The sequence below is a fragment of the Paroedura picta genome, chromosome 5, assembly GCF_049243985.1.
Source record: "Paroedura picta isolate Pp20150507F chromosome 5, Ppicta_v3.0, whole genome shotgun sequence".
NCBI lineage: Eukaryota > Metazoa > Chordata > Lepidosauria > Squamata > Gekkonidae > Paroedura > Paroedura picta.
In genome coordinates this window covers 21277911-21303781 of record NC_135373.1, presented here as the reverse complement: position 1 = coordinate 21303781, position 25871 = coordinate 21277911, and the positions used below count along the sequence as shown (strand labels likewise).

The window sequence follows — 25871 nt, the reverse complement described above, 5'->3', positions numbered from 1 at the left end:
GCGGGCTGGGTAGCAAAGGCCACTGGCGGGCGGAGTCTGGATGCTAAAGCGGCACAAGAGAAACTTCACGCAGCCCCCAGGCCAGAGAGAGAGAGAGGGAGGGAGAGGGAAGTGATTATTTATAGTTGGCAGCAAGGGGGGAGAGGACACGAGGGGGAGGGAGGGGAAAGAGAGAAAGGCAGGCAGGGAGGGAGGGAGGGAGGGAGGGAGGGACGCGATGGCAAAGAGACTGACAGGCGGGAAGAAATAGAGCGTGAGGAGGCAGCTGGCCGGCTTGCAGGTGCTGGGGGGAGCATCTGGGGACCCCTCCCCCATCTCTGACAGGTGAGACCCCTGGGGAGACCTACATGCATGTGTGTGTGCGGGAAGGGTCAGCGCTGGGGCGGATGGAGAACAGCTGGCGCTAAGGACGGAGGGGGGTGGGTGGGGGTGGGTGATGCGCTGGGTGTTGACCGGGATGGTCAATCCCGCATTGCACAGCTGGCGAGAGCAGCAGACCCGGGCGCCCTGCTGGTGCCTAGCCCTCCCTCCCCCTCCCCTCCCATGCTGCGGCTGGAGGCAGAATCTGAGATTGCCGCTGCACGGCTCCTTCCAAGGGGGTTGAGCGCTTCCAGCCCAGCGTGAGAGGATCTCCCCGGCTGAACCCAAGAGAATCCAGTTTTGGTTCTCCCCCCCCCCCCCAAAGAAGGGACGCTGCTCTCCCTGGCTGTTTCTCTCCTACCGCAGCTAGACTTTCTCCCCCCCCCCCTTCCCCTGGGATCTATGTAGGATCAGAAAGGTCCCTATGTCCAACCAGAGATTCCAGTTCATCCCCACAGATACCGTCACAGCTCAAGAGAATCCGCTAAGAGCTCACTGTCCTCTACCAGCCCTTGGGGTCATAACTCCGGAACAATTCTGGGATTGCAAGCAGCATCCCTAGACTTTGCCTCCCATGCTTGAAATCTCTGAATATCCTGCTCTGGAAAGGCAAGAGAATGACTGCCACATTCGACATTCTTTGCCTGGAATTATTTGATTTCCACCCTCCCCCACCCCCCGCCTCTCCCCACATCCCAGTAAAGCCAGGGCAGGAGAGTCAAGCCTGCAAGGTCAAACCGAAATCGCAAATGAAAGACAGGGTCCTGCGACCGACCGTTCAGCATGCAGTAGATGCTGCGGATTCCGTGCATGCCTCCAGCCGGCTGCATGCGGCTGGAGACTTTCGCAGGCAAGAGAGACAAACGTCCTTCTTCGCCCCACGCAGTGTTGACTTATGGAACTTACTGCCGCTAATGTAGCAGAGGCCGTTTGCTTAGGGGGCATGGGGTGTGTGTTTGTGCAGGGGGGAATGAAGCATATCTTCGAATCTTGGAATCATAGAATCATAGAGTTGGAAGGGGCCTCCTGGGTCATCTAGTCCAACCCCCTGCACTATGCAGGATACTCACATCCCTATTGCTCGTCCACTGTCACCTGCCACCCCTTAAGCCTTCACAGAATCAGCCTCTCCGTCAGATGGCTATCCAGCCTGTTTAAAATTTTCCAAAGACGGATAACCCACCACCTCCCGAGGAATAAAGGTTGGATACACACTTTTCTTGGATGCTTTAGGATGCTTAGGGCTGATCCTGCGTTGAGCAGGGGGCTGGACTAGATGGCCTGCATGGCCCCTTCCAACTCTATGGTTCTATGATTCTATGAATCTGGGGATGAGAAGTTCCTCATCAGCTATTGGTCACAATGGCCCAAAGAAACGTGTGTGTTCAGAGGAGGGTTGCCAGATCCAGGTTGTAAAACACCTGGAGATTTGGGCAAGGAGCCTGGGGTAGGTCAAGACCTCAGTGGGGTACAAGGCTTTAGAGTCCACCCTCTAAAGCAGCCGTTCTCCCCACGGTACCTGATCTCTGCAGTCCGGACTCTGGAGATGAGCTGTAATTCCAAGGGATCCCCAGGCCACCCCTGGAGGTTGGCATCCCTAGTTCGGAGCCTGTGTAGTGCTGAACTGCAGTTTCCAAGAGAACAACGGGGAATGGTTGTGGCCTCCCTGTCAATCCAAGTGGCCCTTGTGGGAATTGGAATCCTAGAACTAGATCGCCTGACCGTTTGCTCCATACGCTGTGACGTCGCAGATCCAAGCTTTGGGCGGGTGTCGGAAAGTTCTAGAAGCCTGTTGCGCGTAAACGTGTGAAGCTTTGTCCTCCTGCTTTCAGGACTGACGGCCCAGTGGCGGTGTGCATGGCCTGCTCCCCGTGTGCATTTAGGCATTTTTATCCCACTTCCTTCCCCAGGTGGGACTCCACGTGGTTTTAATCACAGTTCTACCTTTCACTGTTTCCTCACAAGAGTCCTGTGAGGTAGGCCTGGCTGAGGGTTTGTGACTCCCCTGGGCTCACCCAGAGTGGGAAGCCTGGGAGGAGCCGTGGCTCGGTGGCAGAGTATCGGCCTGGCGTGCTGAAGGTCCTGGGTTCAATCCTCGGCATCTCCAGATAAAAAGGATCAGATGCTAAATGAAGTGAAAGCCCACTTCTTGAGGCCTAGAGGAGCCGCTGCCAGTCAGAGCAGGGCAATAATAACCATGCTAGATCCGTGGTCTGATTCAGTATAAGGCAACTTCATGCGTTCAAGCAGGGATTCAAGCCCGGGTCTCCCAGGGGGCTTGCTAGACCCCCCACTGCTACTCATAGGCCACACTGGCTCTCAAATGTGGAAAACAAGAAACAGAAAACCAAGCGGGTTACGTGTGCCGAGAGAATCCCAAATTGCAGGGAGGAACAAGGGTGAGGCAAGGGGTGGGTGGTGGCCTTGCCTCCCTGGCTGAGTGAAGAGAGGAGTGGAGGGTCACGGTGGGTGGGCAGGGATGGAAAGAGCTGGGGAGAGGCAGCCCAGAAGAAGGGAGAGATGGAATTTTGTAGGGATGGACCGAGGGGTGTGGCCGGGATGGGTGGAAGGGAACGGAGCGGAACAGCAGCTGGCCAGCGAACAGCTCTTCATCTCTGACTTCCCCTCTTGCTAAGCCTCGCCATCCAGGGCTCAGAGAGTCACATTCAGAAAACCTTTATTGGCATCAATCTACCCAGGGATTGGCATCAATCCACTCATTGCAAGCAGCAACTGGCTGTCCCAAACAGGGGCCCACACTTTCAGGATTCAATAGCCAGAGCCTGAAAGGGCAGCTTTCCAAATTTATGTATTTATTTGCCGTCAAGTTGCAGCTGGCTGAGGGGTTTACAACAAAGGGGGTTTACAACCTGGTACAAGGAGGAGTATGAAGTGGGGATTTCTTAGCCCCTCCTGTTCCTCTCGCTCCCCTTTCACGTTAGCACGAGTTAGAATGTCAGATCCCAGAAACGAAAGCTATGGGGGTGTGTCACGCGGCAAGAGTATTCCTTCCTTTGTGTCTTTTTTTGGGGTTATTCAAGGTTTGCATTTGTTTTGACAGCAGTTTCAGTTCTATTTATGTTTCGATTTATATCCCGCCACTCTCCACAAGCTGGCTCTAGGGGGCTGCTCTTCCTGTAGGCCCTGTAGGTTTCCTGGCATCGTGTATGTAGGAGGTACATTTGTATGCAGCTTATGGGGTATTTATATGTATGATGTGAAAGGTATGATGCTGATTAACTCAGAAATAACTTTGAAGAAATAGACATTTTATGGGGAACATTCCATAGCAGGGGAAAAGGAGGGAGGGAGGGACGGATGGGGAGAGAGACAGAGAGAGAGAGAAAGAGGGAGGGAGGGAGGGAGGGAGAAAGCAAGCAAGCAAGCAAGCAAGGAAGGAAAGAAGGAAGGAAGGAAGGAAGGAAGGAAGGAAGAAGGAAGGAAGGAAGGAAGGAAGGAAGGAAGGAAGGAAGGAAGGAAGGAAGGAAGGAAGGAAGGAAGACAGGTGTGCTTCTTACCAAGGAGAACAAACAAAACAGGGATTCTCAGGTCAAAACTGTAAGGAAGGTAATTTTAAAGTCACCCCTAATACTGCATTATGTACATTTCTGCATTCTGCATTTGGAAGGTGGCTTTAATGTTCTACGTTCTTTTTAACTCCTTGGAATATTTGGAGTGCTTCAGAGCAGGAAATGGGTGACTTAAGTTCAACATTTTATGGCTGAAGGAAACTTTTCAATATTAGTCCATACAAAATCTAAACATCTGAAGTAGTGTCTGTGTCCATAAAACTTTGAATAAAACTTTGTGGGTCTTAAAGTTACCCCTGGACTCAAACTTTATTAAGCATTTCTGAAGAATCTCAGATCCAGCTGCTGGATTTCACCACTTTGAATAGAGTTTTGGAAAGCAGTGTGTTAGAACTGCCTAAAGGTAAAGGTAAAGGGATCCCCTGTGCAAACACCAGGTCATGTCTGACCCTTGGGGTGACGCCCTCTAGCGTTTTCATGGCAGACTCAATACGGGGTGGCTTGCCAGTGCCTTCCCCAATCATTACCGTTTTACCCCCCCCCCCCCAGCAAGCTGGGTACTCATTTTACCAACCTTGGAAGGATGGAAGGCTAAGTCAACCTTGAGCCAGCTGCTGGGATCGAACTCCCAGCCTCATGGACAGAGGCTGCATGTCTGCTGCCTTACAACTCTGCGCCACAAGAGGCCCTTTAGAACTGCCTACACACCTGCTAATTAGACTTTTATAAAACTGTCCCTTCAACCCCAGTATTTTAGAGACAGCACTGAACTTCAGCTGGTTGGCTGAAGTTAGGGGGTGAGGTGACTGTCAGTAGGGTTGCATGACAGGTAGAAATTATCTCAGTGAAACTAGACATTCAGCACCTGTTGAATTTCAGCCTACCACCCAGTCGTTAGAAACCCAGTGCTGGCCAAGAAAATGAAAAACAACAATGATTTGTTTTTGTTTTTTTATAATTTTATTATTTATTATTATATGAAGCATTTACAGAAAAATAAAGAGAAAAAAAAAGCGACCAGCTGATATGGTTTGCCATCCTCTTTTAACATACATATTCAGTTCCCATCACATATTATTCCTAATCTAGAAGTTTTTACCATTTTTCTTAGCAAACTGATTGTTAATACATATGAGAATATGACCTGTTATAAGAATATATTCTGTTATTATTTTAAGTGATATAAGGTCAGTCCCCTTCCCTGACCTAAGAGTAACTGCTGCCGTCTTGTTAATACATATGAAGTATAGTTTGTCATCCTCTTTTAGCATACATATTGGCATACATATTCAGTTCCCATCACATATTGATCCTGATCTAGAAGTTATTACCACCTTTCTTAGCAGAATAGTTGTTAATACACATGAGAGTATAATCTATTATAAGAATATATTCTATTATTGTCTTAGATGATATTAAGTCAGTTCCCTTCATATATTGGTCCTGTCCTAAAAGTTACTGCTGCTGTCTTCCCCACAGGAAACCAGGAGAATACTCCACTGTTCAACTCATCCTTCAGGTGGTCGCAGAAAATGAAATTGTGTTTTTTTTCCATAGTAAAGTATTTCTGATTGTTCTTCTGTCAGGGCCAAAGAAGTCTCTTACTTGATTCTTGCTTGCAGTCGCCTTTGAGTAGGCTCTGTATACTTTATCAATCTGGATCTCTTCCTCTGGTCGCACAGAGATATCTCCTGATAGCTTCCTGCGTGCTGTCGCCTTTGAATAGACTCTTTTTATTTTGCTGATCCAAATCACTTCCTGCTCTAAATAGACTTTCAGGTTTTCGGTGCTTTCCTTCCTTAAATCTGTTTCCCCAAGTTCTTCCAAGGTGCTTTGGATTTTTACGTCCCTAGCTCTCTCCCCCTCCTGTTGATTAACTTCCAAACATTGAATTCTCATTTGAATTATTATTGGCAGAGCTGTGTCATCAGCTGCTCTCTCCAGACCGTCGGCTCCGTCCAAAAGCTCCCCCTTAATCCCACGGATTTCCTTTTCCACCTTATTGACTGCTTTCAGTATCTTTGAGTTTCCTTCGCATAACAAATGGAAAAGCTGTGCCTTAGTTAATTTTTCCATAGTTCTAGGCCAGGGGTAGTCAAACTGCGGCCCTCCAGATGTCCATGGACTACAATTCCCAGGAGCCCCTGCCAGCGTTCGCTGGCAGGGGCTCCTGGGAATTGTAGTCCATGGACATCTGGAGGGCCGCAATTTGACTACCCCTGTTCTAGGCAGTCACAAACTATAAACAGAAAGTTTTGTGAGGTCTTGCGGGAGCACGTACGATTCCAAATTATCAGTTTGTCGATCTCCGTATCAAGTCAGCTTCCCCCACTGAACTCTCTCCAACAAAACTTTGAAGTCTGTCTTCTCTTGAGCACTTTGTTTGTTTGGTTAGTGGGTATAATTAGCTGGGAGCCTCTCACTGAAGAAAGAAGGAATTCACTTGTAAATTGGTTGAGGAGGGGGGGGGAGAGCTTGTGGGGAGAGAAAAGGAAGAGCGAGAAAATTTTCAATCCTTACTGTTGTGAACTTCGGCTCCTGTCAGTCTGGTAAAAGATGATCTGGGAAGAATGTAGGGTCAGCTGGTCGTTTCAGGCTTAGAACAACAATGATTTGTGATTATATCGGATGGAGACATAAAGGGTAATGGAATCTGTGTTGAAAAACAGGGGCAATATTTAACTTAAGTATGGCTCTGAAAACTTCTTTCAATCCACATGTCTACCTTTCCTATAAAGGGGGGGGGGGATTCTGTACCACAAGGATTGTCAACCAGTTTCCTAATGAAATTAGAGCTGATTTTTCTTTTTTCTTTCTTTCTTTTTTTTTTGCCCTTGGTGGTAGGGATGCCAACCTTTTAACTGGCCCAGGCTCCTGTGTCTTTCACAGCTATGAGAACTGCAGTTAGAGACAGTCTATCAATATGTCATCAAAACTTCTCTCAATTTCAGCCTCCCTAGCTGCTGCAAATAAATAAATAGATAAATAACTGAATAAATCAATAAATAACTGACCTCGGGGGTCATTTGGCAACCTTCCATGTTGTCCACATGGGGCCTATTTTTTTTTATTTACTTATTATGTATTTACTTATTTTATCTCTTTGAGAGCCAGCGTGATGCAGTGGCTAAGAGTGGTGACCTCTGATCTGGAGAACTGGGTTTGTTTCCCCATTCCTCCAGACACAGCCCGCTGGGTGACCTTGGGCTAGGCACAGTTCTCTTAGAGCTGTTCTTGCAGAGCAGTTCTCCCAGGAGTTTCCTCAGACCCAACTGTCTCCAAGGGTGTCCGTCGTGTGGAGAGCCTGCATGGAGAGAGCCAGTGTGGTGTAATGGTTAAGAGCGGTGGCTTCTAATCTTGTGAGCCAGCTTTGATTCCCTGCTCCTCCACATGCAGCCAGCTGGGTGACCTTGGGCTCATCACAGCCCTGATGGTGCTGTTCTCACAGAGCAGTTCCCACAGAGCTGTCTCATCCCCGTCTACCTCACAGGGTGTCTGTTGTGGGGAGAGGAAGGGAAGGCGATTGGGAGCTGCTTTGAGACTTTGAGAAAAGCGGGGTATGAAAACCAACTCTGCTTCTGTTCTTGTGAAGAGAAGAAGGGGAAAGTGTTTGTATGCTGATTCTGGGCTCTTTGAGGTAGTGAAAAGCAGGGTATAAATCAAACAGCTGCTGCTGCTACTATCATCATCATCATCATCCCACCTTTTACCCCAGTAAGGAACCAAAGCAGTTTGCATCATTTTCCTCTCCTTGGTTTTATCTGCACAACCACCCTGTGAGGTAGGTAGACTGAGAGTGTATGCCTGGCCAAGGTCACTCAGTCAGCTTCCATGGCACCCGTAGGGATCCGAACGTGGGTTCCCCAGGTCCTAGTCCAACACTTTAACCGCCACACCATGATTCAGAAGAAAAAGAGGAAGAAGAAGAGTTGGTTCTTATATGCCGCTTTTCTCTACCCAAAGGAGTCTCAAAGCGGCTTACATGGACTTCCCTTTCCTCTCCCCACAACAGACCCCCTGTGAGGGAGGAGAGGCTGAGAGAGCCCTGATTTTACTGCTCGGTCAGAACAGCTTGATCAGTGCCGTGGCGAGCCCAAGGTCACCCAGCTGGCTGCATGAGGAGGTGGAGTGGACAGTCAAACCCGGCTCACCAGATTAGAAGTCTGCCCTCCTAACCCCTACACCAAGCAGGCTCTGTCAGGCTGCCGTCTGGGGCAGCAGGCTTCACCTCCCTGCTCAGCCAGGGAAGCTTTCTCGGTAAGCCTGACCCTGGCCTGCTGTCTCCTACCTTGCCAGGTTGTTGCTGCAAGGATTAAGCAGAGGAGGGGCGAGCTACACCCTATGCATCGGTGTGCCCCCCTGTCTAATTGCAGCCCACAGGCACTATCCGTGCTGTCACAGACATGTGAGCAACTATCGAGGGGCAGGAGGAACATGAGGAATGCAGAGGCTCGGGCAGGGTTTTCGGATCAGGGGAAATGGAGCTCATCATTTCTCATTTGGAAATTAAGCACTACTTGTCCCAGGGGCGCTAGGGAGGGGGGTAAGAGGCAGCAGCGTCAATCGGTGCGGACAGCAGCCTGAATTGCCCCGAGGTTACCGCTCTGTACATGGCTGGAACATTATGCACACTTCACGCTGGCACGGCCCGTGGCTCACTGCGAGGAGGCAGCTCAGCTGAGAGAGGCGGGCGTGTCATTTGCAGATTAGGATGGGGGTGGGGGGGACGGAAGCTGCCCTTGCTTGCATCCTCAGTTTTGGCGGGCGTTACTGATCCCCCAAAAAGGTTTGGGGGCTGCGAGGAGTGTGAGAGCCGTGTTAGAGGTGACCGGCCAGTGTCCGGGGCTCGGAGGCTCAGCCCAGGGACCCGTTGCTTGCACCAGCCTGGATCTGGATGCCTGCCAGCACCTGGGGGGCAGGGCCGAGCAACGCCTCGCTTGTTCACGCGCTTCTGTGTGTCAATGGACGCCAAGGGTATCAATGGACGCCAGAGAGACAAAAGCCCCACCTTCTTTGCAGCCTAGAACTGGCCAAAGCCAGGATTCTCCCTGGCCAAAGCCAGGATTCTCATTGGGTGACCTTGGGTTGGTTGGCCCCTCCCCCTTGTGTCCTTCTATGGCATCAATTGCCTTAGGGGATGAGGGGACCTACCCACTGCTGAAAATCAGGCTGCCAAGTCCGGTGGGGAAACAGCTGTAGATTTGAGAGTGGAGTGGTTTGGGGAAGAGAGTGGTCTCAGCAGGGCCCACCCTCCAATTCAGCCATTTCCTCCAGGGGAATGGGTTTCTGTTGCCGGGAGATTGGTTGCAATTCCAGGAGATCTCCAGGCCCTGCCTGGAGGTTGGCAATACTAGCTGAAGGCAATCCACTCTGCATATACACAAGGCTACTCTCTCATCTTTCTGCTTTCCAGGGAGAGGCTGTGAGTCTAGGGTTGCCAGTCTGCAGGTGAAAGAATGAAATAGGAGGGGTAGGAACCGGTGAAGGAACAGACAGGAAGCAAGCAATGGGGCTCTGGGATTCCAATGTGGTACATCAAATATTACAGTATAATAAACAGACTTACGGGGAGTTTTCAAGCTTCAGTTGATTCTTTACAATCCAGAATCCTAAATAAATCCCAACGCATTTCGCTGCATCGTAGCTTTATCAAGGGAGATCCATATCAAATTGGAACGCCTTAAGCTAGGAGAAGCTGTTTATAGAGCTGTTATAATAGTCCTTTGTTGGCTGTATTGTTGGCAGATTAAAAACTTGAAAGTATTGGAAGGTACATTGAGATGGTAAATGCTGGTTTATATACTGGGTTATATGTTAAGGACCTTGGAAATGAACTTTATGTACTTGTATCTTGTAGTCCCATAATCACTGAAGAAGACAGGGAAAACAAGGAATTGAGTAACCCGGGAACCCGTTCTGATTGTGTTCCAATGACCTGGAGTCCACCTTCCAAAGCAGCCATCCTCTTCTGGGCTGAATCTGCATGGAGCTTTTACTCCAATCCCAGGTCGATTCAGTCCCTGCCATCTACACTGAATGCAATTTCCATTTTGATTTTGGGCAGTTCTGCCTCTTGTCCCAACTTGCTGACCTTGCTCTTTTCCACTGCTCCAGACAGATGAACGCTCTATCTCGATCTACCCCGCAAGCCTGTTGTGTGGATGGTTCTGCCCCCCCCCCCAAGCTGCTTGCCCTGCTGCAACCCCTGTGAAAGGGTCGTTCGACCTCCAAAGGGGTCCTGACCCCCAGGTTGAGAACCACAGTGCCAGGAGGACTTCTTTGGGGCCAGATGGTTGGATTGGGTAGAATGCATTGCTCTTCAGGGGAGAACGGACAAACAGATGGTCTTTGAGGTACACAGGACCTGACCACATATTAATTGATTAATTAATTAATTAATTAATTAATTAAGATTTCTATACCGCCCATTTCTTTGCAGCTCTGGGTGGTTTACACCGAAAATTATAACTTACATGAAACATTATGCAGACTATAACATGAAAACAACTTTCAATAAAACATCAAAAGATTACAAAACCACAATTATAATATAATTACAATTAACAGTAACGCTGGGAGAGTCATGGGCAGGCGTCTGAAGTTGTGGCCTTGAAGGTGTGTGCTAGCACCTTAAACCTAATCTGGTGTTCGATTGGTAGCCAATGCAGCTCCTGGAGGATGAGGGTGATGTGGGCCCTAAACGGGGTATGGGTGAAGATGGAAGCAGATGCATTTTGTTCCAATTGTAGCTTCCAGAGCAGGGATAAGGGAAGACCTGCAAAGAGCAAGTTGCAGTAAACCAGTCTAGAGATGACCATTGTGTGGATCACTGTGGCAAGCTGTTCTGGGACCACAGAGGGGCCAGATAATTGGTGTGGACAGGGGTATGAGGGTACCATCAGTGCCTAAAAGGGCAAATGGGATTTTGGGCTGTATCAAGTGGAGTATCGTGTCCAGGTCACGGGAGGTGATGCTACTGCTTTACTCTGCGGCCTCACTTGGAGTCCTGTGTTCAGTTTTGGCCACCCCAGTTGAAGAGGGATGTAGACAAACTGGAAAGTATCCAGAGGAGGGCAACAAAGATGGTGAGGGGTTTGGAGACGAAGACATATGGGGAAAGGTTGGGGGAGCTTGGTCTGTTTAGCCTGGAGAGGAGATGATTGAGAGGGGATGTGATAACAATCTTCAGGTATTTAAAAGGCTGCCGTGAAGAGGAGCACAGTTGTTCTCTCTTGCCCCAGAGGGACAGACCAGAACCAATGGGATGAAATTGATTCAAAAGAAGTTCCTGACAGAACGGTTTCTCAGTTGAACAGGCTTCCTCAGTAGATGGTGGGTTCTCCATCTTTGGAAATTTTTAAACAGTGGCTAGATAGCCGTCTGACAGAGAAGCTGATTCTGTGAAGGCTCAAGAAGGTGGCAGGTTACAGTGGATGAGCAATAGGATTGCAAACCACGTGTGCAAGATTCCTGATGGAAGACCCCTCCAATGTTTTCCCACCACCAGGTTATGGCATTTTGCCTCCAAATGAGACAACAAGGGAAAACAAAGCAAACTTCTCCCTCCACTCCACGAGTTGTTAATCACCGTAAGCCAGCAATCCCAGCACAGTGGCTGTTTATGGGACTCAAACTTCCTTCCCTCCCAAGCCCCCCAATTTTTTTTTAAACGGCTCTTCTATATTGCTATGTGGTAAAGCCACAACACATGAGAATTTCATTAAAAATTAATTCTTCAGCATTGCTCTGGAGAAACGCCACAACAATAAAGCATCCCCCCTTCCCCTTTTGGGGATTCTTGGTGTTTTGGTCTCTATTTATGTACAGGTAGATGTGTGAGAGCCTGGCCATGGTAACTGGACCCCTATGAGTGAATTTGTGTGAACAGTAAGGCTTAAAATGAGGAACACTGATGCCTAGCTGATTGGGAGAGGGCTGCTGCATCAAACTTTAACTGTTAAAACCCAAATGCCAGAAAACACAAACAGGGATGTGCCTTGGTTGCCCGATCGCAAAACAATGAAGACAATAAATAGAACCTTTTATTTTAACTTGGGGAATGCTGCTTTGCGGTCCTGCTGCAATGCAGACTGCGGCATTAAAAAAGAATTCCTGTGAGCAGGAAATGGAGTGCAAGGATGAGACAACGCTAGCAAGACTGTCACGTGTTTCTTCCTCCACATGGGTCTGCCCTAAGTTGCTCCCCAATGTGAAGCACAATAAGGAGTGGCAAATGGTTTTTGGTTGAGGCCGGGGTCAGCGAATGAGTCCCAACATTCCCTTCCTCCCCGGACCTAGTAAGTTAGATCTCCTCCCCACCCTCCCTGCTGCTCTGATAGCAGGGGTGGGAATAATAAGAACTTCCGCCATGTTGGGATTGTTTTAAAGTCTTTTAATGGGTATTTTAATGGGTATAGGACTGTTGTGACCCGCCACGAGCCTACGGGGAGTGGTGGGAAATAAATCTAAATAATAATAATAATAATAATAATAAAAATAAAAATAATAATAATAAAATCCAGTTTGGGCAATTTCCCTCATCATGAGGCAAAACTGACCAAAACTTGTGCCAATCCCTTCACAGCTTTGGGTTGCCGTGGAAGCAGCACTAAAACTCGCAGGCAACCAGAGGCTGTCCAGGGGCAAATTCCTTGTGTGGAAACGACCAAGATCTCTTGCTGAGCCACAGGATGGCTCTGAGTCTGGAGGGCTCATTCATTATTTCAAAGTACCAGCTGACCCAACTGCCCTGCCCTCCTTATGCTTCCAGCAGCAGTTCGGCTTGAAGAAGACAGCTGGTGAGAATTACTTCCCCTCCTAATTGCTGCTGCGGCAATGGCCATTGAGGGCACAGGATGGTGCCCGGCCATATTCCAGGAAGAGTAAGATGGGAATGTCCACCTTTCATATGCAAAGATGGAAACTGCTAGGGACACACACAATCATCAACATATTTAGGCTTTTCTTCTTCATCCAACCAGTTTTCCTAGGTGGTGCATGACTGAGCGGAGAGGCAGAAGCAAAGAAGGAAAGACCCATGCCCTGGCCCTGGCCCTCTCTCAGGGCTGAAATCCAAGAGGGATTTTGCAACATGCAACTCTCCAGAAACAACATCCCATCAGGATTTCTCCTAAGTATGTTCCTAGCTGCTCACAGGTTTGGGACCAACTCAATCCCACTAGGAGACTAGTAAGCCCACCCAGGGTTGCTAAGAAAAATTCCTTTATTTCTTCTTTATCTAGATCAGGCTTTCTCAACTAGTGTTTTGTGAAATCCTGGGGTTTCTTGATAGCCCTGAAAGGGTTTCCTGAATGCACGGGAGTTAATTGATTTTTAAATCTATTTTTAAAATTTGCTAAACATTTATCGAGTGATATGACCATATATGGTCTTGTCGACCCTCCCATCCATCCCAAAAATGGCCAGTGATGGGCCTGGAAGGGGTGGAAAGGGGAGGGGCCCCAGGTGGCCATGGACACAGCTGTGCTTCCCAATCAGATTCTGCAAGATCACGCCACTTCTGGGATTTCTTGAACCCTGAAGTATGTTTCAGGAGTTTCTCAACGGTAAAACAGTTGAGAGCGGCTGATCTTGATTCTTCCTGCAATGCAACAATCCGTCTCCCCCTTTAGGAATCTTGAGTCATCTGCTAATTAGTTCCATTTTTATCAAAGAGAAGTTCAAAGAGATGAGGGACAGGAGGAGGGGGGGTTCTGCCACATTTCACTTTCTCTACAAAGAGAAATTCCTTTTTTCAAAAAGAGAGGGGAAAGACAGCAAAAACAAAACAAAAAAAAATCAATGCATGTATCTCTAAAAGTGTGTGCAGGTTTGGGGTTTTTTTTTGGAAAGGGGGGATTCCCAACCCTATAACAACACTAGGCCTTGCAATTTAGCTCCTGTTTAAAACACAGGCCCCCTTCCCCAGTTCTGTTTTACAGCCCTCTCTCTGTGGCCTGGAGTTCCACCCTGCCCAGCTCCATCCAAGCTCTGAAAGGCTCCTGCGTGGTGATTCCGTGCTCTTTCACCTACCCGGGTCCCCGCGCTTCCTGGGGAGGCAAATTCAGCGTGGCTTGGTACCAGTACCGGACACGGGGTTACCCTGAAATCTTCAACAGCAAGAGCACCCACAACGTCCTTCCAGAGTATAAAGGGCGGTCGGAGGTGGTGGGAGACCTAGAGATGGGCAACTGCACCCTCCTCCTCCGAGATGTGCGCCACAGGGACGTCTACTACGTGTGGATCAATCCAGACTCCGTCAGCCACCGGTTCTATGACGTCACGGTCCAGGTGGAGGTAACAGGTGAGAGGTACCCTTCTGTGGGTCTTCCCTTAAGATGCCAGTGGCTGTTCAGAACCAGGCAAAAGAGATCCTGCATGAAAGGCTGACCCCTTAATTGCATGCAAAGCATATGCTGCGCCAGTGAGACTCCCCCGCCTGGCAGGCTGAAATCCAACAGGGATGCTTTCGTCTTCACGCGTCTCCTGCATAGCCACTCCTCGTAGCTTACCACCCCGTTTCTTGTTTCCAGATGTTCCCAACCAGCTCGAGATGAGCGACCCGGGGTTATTGACCGAAGGGGATCACACCTCACTGACGTGCTCAGCTCTGCACACCTGTCCCTTGTCCCCCCCTGCCATCACCTGGAACCTCGTGGGAGGGAAGGCGGTGACGATCCAAGAGCGCCTGGCGGGGGGCGTCTGGCGGACCGAGTCGCAGCTCAGCTACGTCCCCACCCACAAGGACAACGGCAAGCATCTCCAGTGCATGGCCACCTTCCCCACCCAACAACAGTCTCGCAACGGGATCACCCTGCAGGTTAAGTGTGAGTACGTTGTGGAGGGAGGTGGGTCTGGGAATGTTACGGATTCCAGCACGTTAGCAGAACCCACAAAGGCTCACAAGGAAGCAGAAGGTATCTGGCCTGTGTGTGTGTGTGCAAATGGGTGAGACTCTATGATCTTTCTTTTATTATAGGAACTCTCTAGTCTAGAAAGACTAGTGAAGTGATAGAGTTCTAATCTAGTCTAACTAACTAGGATGGAGGGAGATGCCAGAACCCTTGAATTACAACTCTCAAGAAGTATGGGGTTGGGAGAAGGAGTTCTGTCACAGTAGAATGGTTAAGTGCAACGGACACTAAGCTGGAGAAACGGGTGTGATTTCCCATTCCTCCTCTGCATGCAGCCAGCTGGGTGACACTGGGCCAGTCACAGTTCTCATAGGGCTGTTCTCACAGTACAGTTCTCTTAGAGCTCTCTCAGCCCCACCTAAATCAATGGGTGGAGGGGAGAGGAAGGGAAGGGTGTTTGTTAGAAACTTAAAATCCATCATTTACTACACCTCCTCCTCCTCCTCCTATTATTATTATTATTATTATTATTATTATTATTATTATTATTATTATTATTATTATTATTATTATTATTATTATTATTATTAAATGTATTTCCCGCCACTCCCGAGACTGGCTTGTGGCGGGTTACAATTGTCCTTAGCTAAAACCCCAATAAAACCCCCATTAAAATACAAGATATAATGAACATAACAGCAAGACAGAATTTAAGGCTTTCCTCTTAATGCATTCAGAAAATGAACTTGTTCTACCTTGGATCATTATGGAATTTAAAATGACGTGATGTGGTTTGCTGTAGGGTTGAGGGCTAGAAATAACACTGAGGTGCTGGTCCCCCTGCTTTGAAAGCTCTCTCCAAACCATTTTTCTAAGAACTAATATTGCCCTCCTGCAGCCCCCTGAGCTCCTATAAAAAGGAGGCAACCTGAAGGCTGAATAAATGGGATTGATTTTAATTATGAATGTTAAGAGTTTTTAAAGTTATTTAAGAATGGTTGCATATTTTAAAATGTTGATAAGCTGCCCTAAGCCTCTAGGGAAGGCTGAGACATAATTGTAAAAATAAATAAATAAATCTTCATGCATAAAATCCTTACCATCCTTCCAATGACGTGTGCCTCTGATTGGTCCTTACCGGAAGAGCATTCCCCCAGTAGGGCGAGAGATTTCCCCCACTGAGAGCCAATCAGAAGCTCTTCCCTTCCCCATCCTCCTCCTCCTCTGCTCCACTCTGTGGCACCTACCAGGATGAGAAAGAGCCAGCACCAGGTAAGCAGGAAGCTGTGCATGGCCATCCAAGCACCATCTGCCCTGCACCACCCCAGCCACACTGCTCTCTGGCCTCCTGGCTGCTGACAACGGGAGCAGAGCTGAACAGGTGCACTCCGCGCCAGCTTGCCCCATCCTCCAGTTTGGTGTAGTGGTTAGGAGTGCGGACTTCTAATCTGGCATGCCGGGTTCAATTCTGCACTCCCCCACATGCAACCAGCTGGGTGACCTTGAGCGTGCCACAGCACTAATAAAGCTGTTCTGACTGAGCAGGAATATCAGGGCTCTCTCAGCCTCACTCACCCCACAGGGTATCTGTTGTGGGGAGAGGAAAGGGAAGCCGACAGTAAGCCGCTTTGAGCCTCCTTCGGGTAGAGAAAAGCGGCATATAAGAACCAACTCTTCTTCTTCTTCTTCTCCTGCTAGTGAGACCAGGGGGAGAACCCAATGGGCATGCTCTGTGCCAGCCCCATCACTTTCTCCAGCCTTCTGGATGCAAGAGTGGGGGCAGAGCTGAATGGCCAAGCAAGCAAACAAACAAACAAATAAATAAATAAGCAAGCTACATTGGGACTCCTTCGGGTAGTGAAAAGCAGGGTATAAAATACCAACTCTTCCATTTCTTCCTCTTCTTCCTCCTCTTCTTCCAAGTGAGGAGAGGCATCAGAAAGGCAGAAGGAAGGAAGCTTCCCTGAGAGCCGCATTCTACACTTCAGAGGGATAGAAGCAGAGTAGAGAATGGCCTACCTCTCTCTCCCTCTGACTCCATTGTAGTCCTCCTCTGAATTCTGAGACTAAGGGACACTGTAAAGGCCTTCACTTCCCACAAGGGGGAGCACAGGGGACAAAAAACATTTGGACCTCAGTCAGCCAAATGCATTTTTAAATCTTTGCTAGGTGCCATGAGGACTAGGTGCTTGCTCTGATTCAAAACATTGAAACTGGACTCCATTTGATAAAGTGCCTGAACTATCAATGAAAAAGAAGTCCTGCCAAGCATATTACTATACCTTGCTAGTACAAATGGAGAGATGCTCTGATTCCTTTGAAATGTTGACACTTCCTTCCCTGCCTCCCTGGACTCCAGTGGTTTGACTAGAACCACCGGAGAACCAGCTTAGTGCAGTGGTTAGGAGTGTGGACTTCTAATCTGGCGAGCCGGGTTTGATTCCCTGCTCCCCCACATGCAGCCAGCTGGGTGACCTTGGGCTCACCACAGCATTGAGAAAGTTGTTCTGACCGAGCAGGAATATCAGGGCTCTCTCAGCCTCACCCCCCTCACAGGGTGCCTGTTGTGGGGAGAGGAAAGGGAAGGCGACTGTAAGCCGCTTTGAGGCTCCTTTGGGTAGAGAAAAGTGGCATATAAGAACTCTTCTTCTTCTTCTTCTTCTTCTTCTTCTTCTTCTTCTTCTTCTTCTTCTTCTTCTTCTTCTTCTTCTTCTTCTTCTTCTTCTTCTCCTCCTCCTAGAAGTACCAGGGTAGTGTGAGAGGATAATTCCTGAATCAGCTCGAAGTCAGCACACAAATTCTTGTGGATACTACTCTGCCCATTATGCAGATCAGTTTCTGTAGGATTCTGTCGTGTTTCCTGCTGTCTGAGATGAAAATTCATCAAGGGCCACTTCCATATCATAAGAGGCTGCACCAGGTGACTTTCCACCTGTCACATAGCTGCTGCAAATGCAGGTTTGCCATCAACAAACAGAGGGACAGTCCCATATCTCTTCTTTGGCTTTACCACATGGGGGACTCTGGTCCCTTCTCGAGCGTTTGGTGATCCCACCAGAAAGAGGTTTGGCGATCCCTTCAAGGTGAGGGACCATATAGTGCAGTGTACTGATCAGCCTGATGCTTCCAGGAAGGAGGACATAATGACAAAAGCCCCACAGTGTAAAGTGCCTGGATACTCAGGTATCCTGACCTCCAACCACATCTAGGTCCTGTGGCCCCATTCCCATCATGCTTTTCTTCAGCTATTACAGAGGTTTCTCTCCATTGCAAAGCTCGCTTCGTCCGCAGTTAGCTGTTCGGGGATGTGTAAAATGAATATTTTTCAAGGAACCCTTGCCAGGTGCAGAAAGGCCAGTGGCAGAAGACGTGCGGGCCGCCACACACAGAGAGAAAAGCCTCTGCAGTGACTGATGAGGAGCATGCGGGGAATGATGTTGAAGGATCCAAGCCCTGGCGTCTGGCCTTGGAGCTCCTGGCATGAGGCTGATCCCGCTGAGCCTTTCCTTTGTTCTTAAACCACCTGGAGGTTTGTAGAAGCTCACTGACTCCTAGAGCTGAAGCTTGATAGTGAAGACAGTTTGCACTCTTGGGACTCCTGGTGCTGGAGCTTTACAGTCTCGCTACTCCTGGCGCTGGAGGCTCTTGACAGATGTTTATGTATTTGTTGTCTGGTGTGTGTAGTATAGCCAGGAGACCCAAGGATTGTCTGGCCACCAGGCAAGGGACATTTGGAGCTGGTTTGCCATTGCCTGCTCCCACCTCACATCTCCTAGCGTTCCTTGGAGGAACTGCATCCCAATCCATGGAGGTCTCCCATCCAATTCCTGGCAAGGGTGGTCCCTGCTTAGCTTCAGAGATCTGCTGGGATGGGGCCTGCCTGGGTTATCAGGGCTTATGATCGGTGGTGGAAAACAATCAAGATTTTGCCCTGCTCAGCAATTCAAAGCACAAGTGGGGAAGAAGAAGAAGAAGAAGAAGAAGAAGAAGAAGAAGAAGAGTTGGTTCTTATATGCTGCTTTTCTCTACCCAAAGGAGTCTCCGAGTGGCTTACATTCTCCTTCCCTTTCCTCGCCCCACAACAGACACCCTGTGAGGGAGGTGAGACTGAGAGAGCCCTGATATCCCTGCTCAGTCAGAACAGCTTTATCAGTGCTGTGGTGAGCCCAAGGTTACCCAGCTGGTTGCTTATGGGGGAGTGCAGAATCGAACCCGGCATGCCAGCTTAGAAGTCCGCACTCCTAACCACTACACCAGACTGGAAGTAGGACAGGTGTGGTCTAGGACTCCTCCGACCGGGGGGGAGGGGGTGCAAGGACAGCCCATGTGGTGGACCCCAACCATATTGTCTCTTCCAGATTCCCCAAAGGATGCAGTCGTCTCAGTGGTGGGGAACTCGACCCTGAAGGAGGGAGACAATGTCACCCTGCGATGCAGCAGCCACAGCAACCCCCCTGCCCTCAGTTACCGCTGGTTCTTTGGGCCACGCCAGGCACCGCTGCGGGGAGCAGGCACTGGGCCAGAGGTGAAGCTGACAGACATCAAGAGGGACTCTGGGCCATATTACTGTGTTGCTGAGAATGACGTCGGGATGGGGGAAGACTCACCCCCTGCCTTCCTCTATGTGCAATGTAAGACGGTGATCATACCTCCTTATTCATTATGACTAGATTTAGGACAACATGTAAATATTTCGATAGGGGGGGTGTCAACTTTTTAAACATAGTGTTGAGTAGGGTGGGGAAAGACCTGGAGACCTTTGTGGGGTAGAGTCAGGAGATATGGGGTGGGAAGGGGCCTCAGTGGAGAGCCCACGTGAGGCCTGCCTCCAAGTAGCTGCATCGGCTTTCGGTTGAATTCCGGATCAGATTCAAGGTTCTGGTTTTAACCTTTAGGGCCATTCAGTGCCTGGGCCCCATGAGCCTGAGGGACCACCTGACTGACTTTACCCCCCAAAGGGCATTGTGCTTGCCCATTTGAACAGGCTGGTGATCCCTGGCCCTCGAGAGGGACATTTGGCCTCAACCAGGGCCAGGACATATTTGATCCTGGCTGCCACCTGGTGGAAAAGCTGCAGGAAGAGCTACTCTAACTCTTGGAAGAGCTGCAGGCCCTTTGAGAGCTGGCCTGCATGATGGAGTTCTTCCGCCAGGCAGTTGGTTGGGGCCAGTATAGAGCCCCATCATGCACATTGGCCCCCTCCTGTGACGGCCTCCCCTGGAAGAAATGGGATCTTTCCCAGGCAGTTTCTTCAATCACGGATGCAGTAAAGCAGGGGTAGTCGACCTGTGGTCCTCCATATGTTCATGGACTACAATTCCCATGAGTCACTGCCAGCAAATGCTGGCAGGGGCTCATGGGAGTTGTAGTCCATGGACATCTGGAGGACCACAGGTTGACTACCCCTGCAGTAAAGGAATTGAGAGAGGTATTTTCATTGTATTTTGTTGCTTTAAACTCAGGTGTTATTCTATTCTATTGTTGTTTTAATCATTATTGTTAACCGCTCCAAGTCGGCTCATGAGGAGAGGTAGTCATGGAAAAATCAATCAATCAATAAATCAAGCAGAGCAAGCTATGGAGTCCACCTTCCAAAGCTGCCATTTCCCCCAGGGGAGCTGATCGTTGTCACCTGGAGATGAGCTATAATTCCAGGGGATCTCCAGGTCCCACCTGGAGGATGGCATCCCTAGTTTGAGTGGCTTACATTAGCCAGTGAAGAAGGGAGACCTGCCCCAAGCCCCTCGGTGGGCTGGCACGTCGAATCATGATTGACTCTTGGAAGTTAAGGCCATGTATATTGGAGCCCGCATGGATAGGATCATGAGTAATCCAGAATCTTTGGGGGGGGGGGCTAAGCTTCTCTGATCTTTTAAAGATGATTTTAAAAAAACCCCAAAGAATCCCCATTGTTTTTCAGGCTGCTGGTATTTGGGGGTATTCTGACATTGTATGGTGGCCACAGGAGGTGAAGCCAGCCACAAAATGACTGTGACGGATTACGCTCAGTCACACAGTGACTATCCCCCAGTACCCAATCAAAATCCTTGAGAAGCATATGCCACATCTGGCCACACCCACTTTCCTGGCATCCTTGATGGGTACCAGGAAATGTGTCAATGTGCACCAAGGTGGGTTTGGGGCAGGGGCGGTTGTCTTTGGACTGGGATCATGCCAGCAAATGCCCTCTTTGCAGACAAACCTGTTATCCTGCCGGAAGGGAACTGCACCATATCCAGGACTGGGGAGACGGTCACATGCTACTGCTTGGCGGAAGGAAACCCAGTCCCAGGGATTGAGTGGCACCTGCCAAACCAAACTGTCCCTGAGGACTACAACAGCTCCGAGCTGCAGGCGGTCTCCGCTTCCCTGGGGCACACCGTTGTCGGGGTACTGAGGGGCCCTGCGCCCAGCCTGGCCAATGTGTCCTGCTTGGTCACCAACCTGCATGGGCCCAGCCGGGTCACCCTGCCCACCTATCAAGCAGGTAAGGCCAGAGGGTGGTAGGACAGAATCTCTGAAAACGGAGACTTTGACTCTCCCTCTCTCTTTTGTAGGGCATTCTATTCTGCTCTTCATGGCCTGTGGGGGTGCCGCTGGGGGCCTCCTCCTCTTCACCCTGCTGGGGGTTCTGCTCTTCAAAGTGATAAAAAACAGGTGAGAAAGTCCCTGTTGAGTCAGTCCACTTCAGGCCTAGGCCCCACGGTCTGCTGTTTGGTTTGTTTTACCTACACAACTGGTTCACATAGGCCAGGCTTTCTCAGCCAGGGTTTTGTGAAAGCCCTTGTTACTAGGCTCTGGAGCAGGCCTATGTGAGTTCTGGGCCCATTCTGCACATGTAGGATAAAGCATATTCAATGCAGTTTAGAAGTGGATTATCATATTCTGCACAGGAAAATCCAGCTGCAAAAGTGCATTATCCAATGTGTGCAGAATGGGCCCTGGTGTTGTTTTGGATTACTTGGTGAATGACCAAACACCTCATTACTCTTCTTGTTCTGTTTGTGTGAAGGAAAGAGAAGGACAAAGAGCAGGAGGAGGACGAAGAAGACCCAGCATTGTATGCCAATGACGGAGACGGGGAGCAAAAGATGGCCCCTGAAGAAGAAAAGCCACCCAATCCCGAGAAAGAGGAGCAGTTCAACATGTACAGCAAGTCCAAGAAAGGAGGGAGCCCTGTTCCTTACAATGTAGGCAGTCCTTGAGCAGTTCAGTGTAATGGTTAGCGCCCAGGACCTTGACTGGGGGAGCCCTGGGTTAAATCTCGACTGTGAAGCTCACTAGATGATTTCTGGCTGGCTTCTTACTCTCTCTCAAAGGGGATGGAATATATATATGGGGTTGAGAAAAAAGGACAGGGAGAATGTCTTTTGCTTCCATGAGACTAGAATTTGATTAATCAAGCTAAAAAACGTTTCTCCACAGTCTAGAGCAGGGGTGGGCAAACTCTGGCCTTCCAGAGTTTGCCCCCATTTGCTGGCAGGGGCTCATGGGAATTGTAGTCCATGGACATCTGCAGGGCCACAGTTTGCCCACCCCTGATCTAGAACATCTAGGAAGAAGAATGCTGTTTGCCTTCGGTAGTTGCGTGCAAAGTCCATAGCGTTGAAAACAAAGCAAATATTATATTATTTAGTTCTGGAGGCCTCACTTCAAGAAGGACGTAGATAAAATTGAAAGGGTACAGAGGAAAGCGACGAGGATGATATGGGGCCAAGGGACCAAGCCCTATGAAGATAGGTTGAGCGACTTGGGAATGTTCAGCCTGGAGAAAAGGAGGTTGAGAGGGGACATGATAGCCCTCTTTAAGTATTTGAAAGGTTGTCACTTGGAGGAGGGCAGGATGCTGTTTCCATTGGCTACAGAGAAAAGGATGCTTGGTGCCAGGAATCTGGAAATTTTTTTTCTGGGTCATCTAGCACTTCATTTATAATCCGAAGTAATAGGGGCATAATCACATGTGATACCTTTTTATAATACCGTATTTGCCGGCGTATAAGACGGCTTTTTTCCTCTGAAAAACATGCCTCCAAGTGGGGGGGCCGTCTTATACGCCGGGTGCTCTTCTGGCGAGCAGCAAGCGGCGGGGAGCGGCGAGCGACGATGGGAGGCGGCGAGCGGCGAGCGGTGGCGAGCAGCTCCCCCCACTGGGTGAGCTGCGCCGGCGGGCGGGGAGCGGCGAGCGGAGGCGGCGAGCGGTGGCGAGCGGCGGCGAGCGGCTCCCCCCCACTGGGTGAGCTGCGCCGGCGGGGAGCGGCGAGCGGCGAGCGGCGGCGAGCGGCGGCGAGCGGCTCCCCCCCACTGGGTGAGCAGCGCCGCAGGCGGCGGGCGGCGAGTGGCAGGCGGCGAGCGGCTCCCCCCCCCCACTGGGCTCACTCAATATTTTGAGTTGAAATGTTGGGGGGTCGTCTTATACGCCCAGTCGCCTTGTACGCCGGCAAATACGGTACATCGAAGAAAGCCCGTCAGGTCCGGTGCCTTTTGCAGTTTCTTAGCTGCTATAGCATCATTTGATTCTAGAATTTGGGGGCATGTGGAGAAGTTGATGGGCAATAGACTAAGCATCAAGAAAAGGAAGTACCTTTTGGGATTCACAGGCTGAGGATATGCAGGTGGCCATGAGTGTGGATGGCCATGGAAATGTACACTTAAAGCAATTGAACAGGACTGTGGTAGACCAAACACTTAACGTGAGAAGCTCAGGAGAGAGAAACATCAGAAAGAGCATTTAGAGGCTCTGTAGAACCACTGCTGCTCAAAGCTAAAGCAGATGCCCAACATGGTGCTGGTGGGTGCCACAATGCCTGCTGAACCTTTTCTGGTGCCTGCCAAGCATTTTTAGGAAGTGAGCAGGGCCAAGGGGGGGTTTGGCTATTGGAGATTTAATTTAATTTTTTTTTTAATGTGGCTTCGGCAGCAGATTGTACCACAGGGCAAGGATTTCCACTGTGTGGCCGAAGGTAAGATGGGACAACACATTTTGTCACTGGCTCCACCTCCTTTAGCAGCCATTTTGTCAGAAGGACCCAGGATCTGATTGGGTAGAAGGAAGCTTTGGATGCATTCTATTCTGGGGCCAAGGACCAAGCCCTATGAAGATAGGTTGAGGGACTTGGGAATGTTCAGCCTGGAGAAAAGGAAGCTGAGAGGGGACATGATAGCCCTCTTTAAGTATTTGAAAGGTTGTCACTTGGAGGAGGGCAGGATGCTCTTTCTGTTGGCTGCAGAGGAGAGGACACGCAGTAATGGGTTTAAACTACAAGTACAACGATATAGGCTAGATATCAGGGAAAAAATTTTCACAGTCAGAGTAGTTCAGCAGTGGAATAGGCTGCCTAAGGAGGTGGTGAGCTCCCCCTCACTGGCAGTCTTCAAGCAAAGGTTGGATACACACTTTTCTTGGATGCTTTAGGATGCTTAGGGCTGATCCTGCGTTGAGCAGGGGGTTGGACTAGATGGCCTGTGGGACCCCTTCCAACTCTATGATTCTATGATTCTATTCATTGATTCTTTTACAGAATTTTCTTAGCGTGTCTTTCTCATTTCTCCGACGTCTCTTGTTCCCCCGTCTCGTTCCTCACTTAGGATGCATGCGCTGAAGACTACGAGAATATGGAAAGCAAAGACGAAGATTACGAGAACGTGCCGTCGTTGGGCCCTCTGGGGAACTTGGGGAGCCTGAGCAACTGGCAGCCCGTCTCAGGGACCGACCAGGTCTACTCCAACCTCTGATCTGAGAACTCCCAACATTTCTCTTGAACAAGCACTTACAGAACTAGAAACATTAGTAGCTAAAGTAACTGCTGGGGAACCAGAGAGGAATGTGGTGGGATGTAGTTAAGACACCTTTACAAGCAACCTTGCACAGTTGCCAAATGGTCAAACTTCCCTGGGTCAAGGCTCACACCTGACCAAGTGAGCTTTGATTCATGTCCGCTTAAGCCCTGGAAAATGTTGTTCTTTAAGGTGCTACACGACTCTAATGTTATTCTACTTCCTCAGACTCACTCAGCTATCCCCCTGTGGCTACCCACATGGTAAAGGTTAAATTCCAGAATTCCCAGGCAGGTGTGATTGGTGCAATCCTCTGGGACTCCTCGCTGCAGGGAATATGAGCTTTACTTCCTGTTCTGTTAAGGGTCCATTAGGAAGCGAGAGCATCCCTGTCTGGCCATTCTTCTCGGAGCTTAGAAGCTAAGCAGGGTTGGCCATGGTTAGTGCTTAGATGGGAGGCCACCAAGGAAGGCCAGGGTTGCTATGCACCCACCTCTGCTCATTTTTGTCTGGAAAGACCTATGGTCCTAGGGTTACCATGAGTTGTATTACTGTAGAGAGAGAACCCTGGAATCCGAAACAGAGTGGAAACATTTAGTTCTGCCTCCTTAGGTCTCCCTGCTAGAGAAAATACCCTTGATCTTTAGGTGGTAGCTGGAGATCTCCTGGGATTACCACTGATGTCCAGGTGACAGAGATCAACTTCCAGAGGAAAATGGCTGCTTTAGAAGGCGGCTTTCTATGGCGTTCTACCCCACTGAAGTCTCTCCTCTCCCTGGACCCTGCCCTCCTCAAGTTACAGACCCTACCACACCAGGGCCTATTCTGCACACAACAGATAATGCACTTGCAATGCACTTTAGAAGTAGATTTTCCTGTTCCGCACAGGAAAATCCATCTGCCAAAGCACATTGAAAGTGCATTATCCCATGTGTGCACAGCCTGGAGCCAACAACCCTTTGGGACTTAGGCCAAGGGAATACGTTAATGCTGGTAACTCCCCGGACAGTCTCCGCTGAACAGAGGTGAGCTATTGAACCCCTTTCTCCTCATAAAATGGAGCTCTCTCCTGCTGTGCTGAGCCTGCTGTATTGAGTGGATTCTGCTGTCAGCCTTTGAAAATATACGTCTCTATTTTTGTACTTTCAGGATGTCCCATTGCTTCTGTTACCGTGATTGATTTGGAGTTGGAGGCGAGGGAGGTGGGAGGAAGATGCTGGAGCCTCTCTATGTGTGAGGCCATTACACAAAAAGCGTTGGAGAGAAAGCCACCAGCCCCGCCTGTACATTCACACTACCTCTTATTTGTTCAACATAATTTTCTTTGGGATCTATTGATATCTTTTCTCTACTA

At 49.4% G+C, this 25871-nt stretch overlaps 1 protein-coding gene across 1 annotated transcript; it reads left to right on the top strand.

Moving 5' to 3' along the window:
• Window positions 1-207: 207 nt before the first annotated feature.
• On the top strand, window positions 208-25637 carry LOC143837275 (B-cell receptor CD22-like). Its single transcript, XM_077336899.1, has 9 exons — window positions 208-324; window positions 12872-13024; window positions 13819-14193; window positions 14423-14716; window positions 19102-19374; window positions 20940-21230; window positions 21301-21400; window positions 21756-21933; window positions 24329-25637. The coding sequence occupies exons 2-9, from the start codon at window positions 12928-12930 to the stop codon at window positions 24473-24475; spliced, it is 1755 nt and encodes a 584-aa protein (XP_077193014.1). The 5' UTR covers window positions 208-324; window positions 12872-12927; the 3' UTR covers window positions 24476-25637.
• Window positions 25638-25871: the final 234 nt, after the last annotated feature.

Bases quoted from the DNA above. Each gene is read 5' to 3' on its own strand.
- LOC143837275 (XM_077336899.1), top strand. From the start codon at position 12,928: ATGCCCTGGCCCTGGCCCTCTCTCAGGGCTGAAATCCAAGAGGGATTT. The intron at 14,194-14,422 runs GTGAGAGGTACC...TCTTGTTTCCAG, and splicing joins GGTCCAGGTGGAGGTAACAG to ATGTTCCCAACCAGCTCGAG. The intron at 14,717-19,101 runs GTGAGTACGTTG...TGTCTCTTCCAG, and splicing joins GATCACCCTGCAGGTTAAGT to ATTCCCCAAAGGATGCAGTC.